This window comes from Elgaria multicarinata, chromosome 13 (genome assembly GCF_023053635.1).
Source record: "Elgaria multicarinata webbii isolate HBS135686 ecotype San Diego chromosome 13, rElgMul1.1.pri, whole genome shotgun sequence".
In the NCBI taxonomy this organism is placed as follows: domain Eukaryota; kingdom Metazoa; phylum Chordata; class Lepidosauria; order Squamata; family Anguidae; genus Elgaria; species Elgaria multicarinata.
In genome coordinates, this window is record NC_086183.1 from 26,800,342 (window position 1) to 26,808,946 (window position 8,605).

At 49.9% G+C, this 8,605-nt stretch overlaps 1 protein-coding gene across 1 annotated transcript; it reads left to right on the forward strand.

Annotated features, from left to right (window-relative positions):
* Positions 1-1,098: 1,098 nt before the first annotated feature.
* On the forward strand, positions 1,099-7,429 carry ZNF575 (zinc finger protein 575). The gene is made up of 3 exons (XM_063139900.1): positions 1,099-1,203; positions 4,744-4,857; positions 5,610-7,429. The coding sequence occupies exons 1-3, from the start codon at positions 1,131-1,133 to the stop codon at positions 6,305-6,307; spliced, it is 885 nt and encodes a 294-aa protein (XP_062995970.1). The 5' UTR covers positions 1,099-1,130; the 3' UTR covers positions 6,308-7,429.
* Positions 7,430-8,605: the final 1,176 nt, after the last annotated feature.

The following is an 8,605-nucleotide window of genomic DNA, read 5'->3' on the forward strand; positions in this document are numbered from 1 at the left end:
TTCATTTTTGGTTGGCGTGCCTGTAATTGTTTACTAATGGGCATTTTAAAAAGTGGTTTTAAAAATATTTTAGCAGGCAAATCGCTTAGCGATTTTGTTAAACAAGCAGTGTACTAGCATTATTATTAATATCCTATTTCTTCGATTCTAAGACGCACTCCCCCCCCCATATAAACAGCTCTAAAAATGGGGTGTGTCTTAGAATCACAGGTGTGTCTTGGGTTTGGTTTGGTTTTTCTGTTGGTGGTACTGAAATTAGTGTGCATCTTACAATCGAAGAAATAAATGTATACACCCTCCTGGTAGCTCTCAAGGCTTTGGGATTGATGGCTTGGACGTAGCACTTTTATTAACTTCCTATCACTCCAAAATTAGGGATTAATTTTACTGGGGTTTTAGGTGCCAGCTAAAAGCATACTTTTCCCAACAAGCATTCCCAAGGTGACATTGTCTTCTGTACAGTATTTAATTCTGAGCTCTTACTGTATTTTTGTACATTGTTTAGAAACTTGCCACTTAAATGATTTACATAGTTAGTTTTACACAGATATATGCACACACATGTACTTTTTGGAGTAAGAGGCGTTGCATAAATTGGGCTTCTTAGGGTGCAATGCTAAGCGCATACTGACTTGAAAGTGTTTGCTTTTGAGGAAACACACTGTAAAAAGGATTGGGCTGTTAATGAATGAATGAATTTAGTAAAGTTCTAATCCGCCAAATAACTAATGTTTGCTGGGCGCATTGCAACCAGTTTTTTATTTTAAACTGAACTAAAAATGCCATTTTTTAAAAGGTCCATGTTAAACCACCTGCGGGTAGGTCTTGCCTCTTGTTTTTAGTTTGGTCTTGAGCGTGTCTGTGTGCATGCTGTAGGGGGGAGCAATGCAATTGAGGAGCCCTACGGACGTCGCTTCCGTCACTGCCACGTCATGACGCACACACGATTCTCCCTCCCCCTCCCCCAAATAATATTGGGAAGGCGTCGATTGGCCGAGGCAGCTGCAAGGGAGAAAGACCCTCCCCTCCCCTCCAGCCGGCCTGCTGCTGTCGGTGCTGCTGCTGCGGCCGCGCATCGCTGGGGAAAGGGATGCGGTGGAGCGCACCGCCTGGCCCCCCGCGGGGACAGCATGACCCGGCGCGATCGGCTCATGAAGGGGAGACCCCAGAGGCAGCCTGAGGCCGGGGGAGGCTCCCGGGCGGGTGAGTGGCAGCAGCAGCAGGAGGAGGAAGGAGCAGAAGGCCCAGCTGGAGAAATGGATGTGGGGGGTGGGCGCGGGAGGGGGGAGCTCCGATCGGTGCATAGGATACGAAGGCAGCCCCGTGGGTTTGCATTGCGCTGGGCCTGGCACGGGCAGAGAGGTGGGTGGGTGGGTGATTTTAAGGGGCAGGTTCTTCCCCCACTCCACGATTGTAAACCAATGTATGCCGGCATAAGATAGGAAGACGGTGTAGACCGGGTGCATTGCACCAAATCCAGATTTGCGTCGCGTGTAAATACATCACACAAACACACAGAGGATTTCAACAGGGTCCATTCCGTTTAGAGATGGCGGAGGAAGGCAGGCTGCTTTCCTCCGGAGAGGGGCTGAGCCCCAGTTGCAGAGCGACACACACACACACACCAGTGTTTTACTTGGAAGTAAGTGCCACTGTGTCTGGAGGGGCTTACTTCCCCCACACACACACCCAGGTAAGCATGCACAGGATAGCAGCCTTGGTAGCAATAAAAACTTGGCTCTGTCGAGAACCAGAACGGGCCAGCTTTCCTAGTGGGTGCTGCAAAGTGTGCATACATCTCCCCTGCTGGACTGGGTCAGAGGAACTCATGCTCAAATGGGTTATGGGAAGCCTACCCATGTTCCGCAAACGTCAATGTCCACTTGAACTGAACACCAAACCCATCAGTTCCACCGCCATGTTATGCATGTTTACTCAAGAGTAAGTCCAGTCGTGTTCCTTTGTGGTGCTCACTTCCAGGTGAGTGAGCACAGGATTGCAGGCTGACACTCTAAACTTTCCTGCTGCTTCGGAAATCGTACTTTAAATATAGATAGGCACAGCTTGAATATGACGTGTTCTTGTTTCTTTGCTTTTCTTGTCGTGTGTACAAACATTTGCCCCCGGTGGGGAGTGGCTGGGGACCCCAAGGTGCCAGTTTTGTGTCCCCTAAAAATGTTGAACAGGGTAGCTCCAAAGTTAAACATGTGTGTCGTTTGTTGGGGCATATGGATTACTCTAGACAGGTGGAGGCTCCGATGCCGGGGGTGGGGGAGATCTGCTCCGGGTTTCACTCAGAACCAGTTAAAACTCTAAAGGAGCTATCCAAGGTTCAGAAACACCTCGGACAGTTCCTTTAGAATTCTGATTGAAAGCCGGAGCGGATTTACCGCCCCACTGATATCGGAGCCACCAGCCTCCAATGCTCTGGCCCTGATATTTGACTGCCTTGAACTTCTCTGGAGTAAAATAGACACTTTTTGTCAGAAGCAAGAGTCCTTTCCAGCACTTAATCTCTACACAACCTTCCCCAATCCGGTAGCCTCCTGAAGTGCGTGACTACAACTTCCAGCACCCGCAACCATGGTGGTGGGGATGATGGGGGCGGGTTGTACGCTAGCTCATCTGGGAGGTACACCAGGGTGAGGGAAGCAGCTTTGATAAGAATGAAGAAGACTGGAACTCTGGCCCATCTGGATATACCACTGTCTAATCTGAAAGTAGTGTGTGTGGCATAGCTCAGTGGTAGTGCACCTGTTTTGCATGCAGGAGGTTATCAGGTTCAATCCAGGTAGGGCTAAAAAAAATCTCCTGCTTCAAACCCCAGAGAGCCACTCCTGGTCAGTGTTGACAATTCTGGGGTCTAGATTTACATGACTGCATTATTGACCACATTCCACATACTGCTTCCATGGTGTTATTTCCTACTTTTTAATTCCACCTAATCCAAAATACTGCCACAAATGTCATTGTGCACCTTACGAGGTGTAAATGTGCAAGAGGGTTATAGCATTGTCATGATGGAATCATGATGATTCCACACAAGGTGTGGGTAGATCTGGCCCAGGTTAGACAGACCAATGGTCTTACTCAGTATGTGAGAGCCAGTGTGGCGTAGTGGCTAAAGTGTTGGACTGGGAGTCGGGAGATCTGGGTTCTAGTCCCCACTCAGCCATGGAAACTCACTGGGTGGCTTTGGGGCAGTCACAGACTCTCAACCCACTGCACCGGGTTGTTGTCGTGAGGATAAAACGGAGAGGGGCAGGATTATATATGCCACCCTGGGTTCCTTGGAGGAAAAAAGGTGGGATATAAATGAAATAAATAAATAAATTGTAGCTTTCCATGTTAGAAGAACCTTTGACATCTGAGGGCTATTATTGAGGAGGGGGACTTTTATCTACTTTAACCTGGTACCTTTCAGATTCTAGGTCTGACGCTGAAAATGGACGCCAGGGCCAAACTCTGGCACAAACAAGCGGCCCCTTCAAGAGGGGTTGTTTTGTTTCTGTGTACACCTTTTTTTTTTAGGTAACCTGTCCCTAGCCCCTCCAAGCCCCCATCATCACCACCACCCACTTTTATTTGGACTAGCACACAACTGTCTAGTCTTCTGTCTAGTCTTCTTGGCTTCTGTGCCATATCTCTCTTCCTCTTTCTCTCCTCCTTCCTGGCCTGTATTCTGAGGAAGTTACCATAGCAACCCCACACTTACGCCATGTTGAGCAATAGCCGAATGTAGCAGTAATTGGATCCCAGGGCCTCGTGGGAGACAAGAAGCCACGAGGGAATTGTGCTACTGAAGGGCCGTCAGTTAACGCAGGTCTAATCCATACGCCGCCAGCTTGCCCCGTGCCAAGCCGAGGCCGGACTTGCAAATGAGTCCACAAAAATGGCTAGCCTGCTTGCTGACACCTTCTGATGCTGGTTCATTGTGGCCTAGGAAGGAAGACCCAACTTCCATAAAGCTGGTCTTCCTAGTCGCCTGGAGCCAATTCTTACTCACCATAGGCGACTACGGAAAGGGGCTGTTCACAAGCTTGCCTTGGGGCCAAAATGTTACATGGGAGATTGGATGTCCCTATTTTCTAATTCAATTTAAAAGCAGCCTCCAGAGATTATAATAGGGTAGCTGGAATTCTCCCCAGTTCCTATCTTTCTCTACAGCAAGATCAGCTTCGAAGTTGTAAATATGTATATTGGACAGCTGTTTGGGCATGACTCCTCCTTCGCATGGCAGCCCTTCCAGTTCCCTGAAAATGCTATGCAGAGTCAGACTTTACAGGATGGGGGGAGCTGTGGTGTGTGTGGGAGTGGGGAGGAATCGCCAAAAACTGGGCAGAGAGGAAATCCTGGATCCAGCCTTTGGAAACTTGTTGGAGGCCACAACATTTAGCTTTTCTCAGGGCAGATTTGTTTTGGCAGGATGCACACAGCCTAAGCCTCTCTATTGAACCCCCTCCCCACCCCACCTTGCCCCATCATAAGGACATCATAAGAGCCCTGCTGGATCAGACCAAGGGTCCATCAAGTCCAGCATTCTGTTCACACCGTGGCCAGCCAGTTTCATATAAGAAGCCCCCAAGCAGGTCAATGCAACAACACCCTGGTGTACATAGGCATACTGCCTCTGATGTAGGACAGCAGGACAAGTAGCCATTGATCCTGTCGTCACGACTGACTGCTGCATATGACACTGGACTCATTTTGTGCGTCTCTCTCCCCCTCCCCTCCTTGGTGCAGGTTACATTCTCACTCGACCAACCCTTGTCCTCATGCTGGAAAGAGGAGAACAGCCCTGCATGAGCAACAGCAAGAACGGAGTGGCCAGCAACCCTCTGAGCGGCAACGTTGCGGGTAAGGAAACGCCCTGGTTGCGAGGCTGGGATGTTGTGACCTGTTCCGCCCTCGGACTTCCCGCGCCCTGCTATATTAATTAGTGTCGTCAGGTCAGAGACCAGGTGCGGGCTGCCGGTTGGCCGCCTTGAAGGGAAGGGAATCGTGGAGCTGAGAAAGGAAGGAAGCTATACCGAGCCTACAAAGCTATGCCATACTGAGTCAGGAGGCCCTCGAGTCCAAAGTTTCTAGTTCACTGCTGTCTGCCCTGGGCTGGGGAACCTTTTTTCTGGCGAGAAGCCACGTTCGCTCGGGGGAACCTGTCAGGAGCCGCACGTTGCTGGTGGGTGGGGTGTTCTGCTCAATGGTTTGCCAGTAGGCAGCAGGTCATTTTGGATATTCAGAGGCAAAGAATGCACCAATGAGGGAAAGAAAAGAAGCCTCCTCCGTTAAGATAAGGTAAAAAGCGAGAAAAAAAGCAAGACAGGTCATTGGAAGCAAAAAAAGCAGACATCCTTTCAGCACATCAGCTTAGATTAGCAGGCATATGTGGCCCCGTAGGACCTGTTCTGGACCAGCCGCAGGTGAAATTCAGCCACGGATCATCCAAAAAGAACAATTGCCAGTTGTCAGAACGTGGGGGTCAGAGCCACCACTATTACTTCCCACTTTCTCTCAACCTCTCCCAGGGGGCTCCGTGGGGTTGCTGAGGCAGGAAAAGGGGGAGTCTGGCAGATGGCGATAGGTTTCTGATTTTTCTTCTTTCCTTCCAGACCCGCAAGCCTTGAAGGAGAACGCCAAGTCGCCTTCGCCCACCGCCCTGTCTTCCCCACCCGCCACGGAGTCCCCCAAGCCCGCCCGCCCCCGCCGTCCCCGGCCGCCGGCCGTGCTGCCCTCGGACCGCCCCTATCAGTGCAAAGACTGTGGCAAGCGCTTCGTGTACCGCTCCAAGCTGGCCACGCACCAATGGACCCACTGTGCCGAGCGCCCTTACAAATGCCCCGACTGCCCCAAGAGCTTCAGCTACCCGTCCAAGCTGGCGGCCCACCGCCGCACGCACACCGGCGAGCGCCCGTACCCCTGCACCCTCTGCCCCAAGCGCTTCGGACACCGCTCCAAGCTGGCCGCCCACCAGTGGATCCACACGCCGGAGCGCCCCTACAAGTGCGCCGACTGCCCCAAGAGTTTCTGCTACCCGTCCAAGTTGGCGGCCCACCGCCGCACGCACACCGGGCAGCGCCCGTACCCCTGCAATCGCTGCGGAAAGAGCTTCTGCTACCCATCCAAGCTGGCGGCCCATCAGCAGATCCATGCGGCGGCCGCAGCAGGGCGCCCCTACCCGTGCATGCACTGCAGCAAGAGCTTCCGGCAGCTCCGCAACCTCACACTCCACCAGCGGGTGCACGAAGATGGGGAAGTGGGGGATGACTTATCTCAAAACAAGGGCCACAGCAATGGAGAGAGGCCCTAGGGCACATCATTCAAGTCTGGACAATGAGGGGTTGGGGGGGGGGGGGAGAAGCGCAAATGGGTTAATTTGGACACATGGTGGATGCGGTGGGATCATTGTAAATAACTGAAGAGGGCGAGATTTTGGGGTTAACCATTGTGTTAATGGTCTTGCTGCTGTTCCCCCTTCCCCACCCCACAGTGCCAAGTTGACCCCCTTCCTCCAGGCAAAAGTGTATACCATGCTGAAAAACAATTTAAGAGAACCCCAGTCCTGCGTTGAGAAATGGCATATTCTGCAACCTGAACAAATGATGCAAGCTGCAGCTTCTTCTTGTTGATTATGTTAACCTTCTGTCTTGCACCCAGAGTTGTGCCAGGCACCATGGTCTATGTCCCCTCCGTTCCATACTGTGCTGATTCAGCAGAAAACGAAAACAATCCTCAAACAGCCGTTTCGCCAGAAGCTTGCAGAAATTCACGGCAAATGACCGCACGTGAACAAACGTTGCGCAGCGTCATTGAGAGCAGAAGTTTGCCCTCGCTTTGCTTCTTGCTCAGTTGGCACACGTTTGCATTGGAATGTAGAGTTTCTAGCCCTTATGAAGGCAATGGCAAGCCTGAAAATGTCTTTGTGATGTCCGAGTGAACTTGGCCAGAGGGGTCACTCCCCACAAGTGTCAGCAGGAGAACTTTTGCAGACTTACGTGTCGTATTCAGGCTGCCGTGATCTTGCCCTCTTTGGCATAGAACCTGAGCCAGCTCCTGTTGCAGGCCGATTAGTCCCACATAAAAACTGGTGGCTCAATTCGGGCTCTGTGTGAGTCTCACTCTGAAAGGGCATCTACAATGTGCGTGGAAAGCTGTTTAGGGACATGGCTTTCTCTTGCTGGACAGGGGCTATCAGATTTTTGTTTTTTACCACTTGGTATACACAACTTGATAGCCTGGGCCCATGCTCCGACTGTGGCTGTTTCACCACATGTGTTTCTCTCTCTCTCCTTCCTCCCTCCCGTTCCCCCTTCCAGGGTAATTATGTCCCTCTTAGTTGAAATTCTGGATTTTTATGTCTGCACCTTGTGCTGTTCTCCCATTTTCTAGTCTTCCTCCCTGGACTAATTATACACATCCTCCTTTTTTGAAACTTGCCAAAGCCTCGTGTCTCCCCGGTTCCCTTCCCCACAATTTAGCACAGATCAATTCCTTAATCTTCAGGGCAGGCATTTGTTCAGAATGTTGTGAGGGGACAACAGGATGGGTTTTTGTTTTGGGTTTTTTTTGGGGGGGAGGGGGAAGGGGGGTTGATTGGTCCATGATCTGTTCGTAGTTGATACTTTAAAAAAAAAAAGGACTCCACTAGAAGCCTGGAGTTTTTGTCTTATTTTTTTCTTGATAAAATTAATAAAACATAAAAAGCAAACTCCGTTTTGAAGTTAAGATCAGCTTGGAGCACATGAAAAATGCTGACTTTTCAGACTGAAGATCACAGGTCCATGGAAGACCTATACATTCATAAGCCATCTATTTCTGCTTATCAGATGGCAGGGGTAATGATCAGCATACGTCCATCACCCTGTTAGCTTTCCTAGCAAGCTACCAAAGCATTTTGTTGCTAGAAACCAAATGCTAGAGTGGATGGACCTTGATCAGATCCAATAAAGCAATTCTGTACTATTGCTAATGCAAATCAAAACAGTTGTGCTTAAGTATTCCAGGTTGTTTAACAAAGACCCCAAAACAGATCTTTAAAATATTTGTCAGGCTAAATTAAACCTCATTTGGAAAGGGGAAAAATAGGCTAAACTTTCACATAATCTCTTGGGATCCTAAAGTACGTCTTTATTATTTTAAGCCATTTGTGCGGATACTTTGTGGGGGGTTTAAAATTCATTGGGTTATGGAACTGAGAAGCTTTTTGAGGCTGTATGAGCAGGACCAGAGGTAAAGATGGAGAGTCATAACATGAACAAGCTGGGAGGCCAGGGGAAAACTTTCCCCTGGTTATACTGCGCAATGTACTACCTTGAAAAGACTTCCACGCCATCTCCTGTTGCCAAGTTCTGCGGAAGAATCTCCAATGTTTCTAGAATCATCTCCTCGCTTCCCTTCCCAGCACATTTAAAGGCTGACATGCCTGGCTTTCTGTCCAGAACTATTCCAATCCTATTAGAAGTCACACACGGATATTTAGGTTCTCGTTTTCTATGACAGAAGTCTTAGGACAACCTTTCCCAACCTGATGCCCTACAGAGGCATTGAACCACAACTCCCAGCATGCTGGCTGGGGAATGATGGGAGCTGTAGTCCAACACCTCTGGAG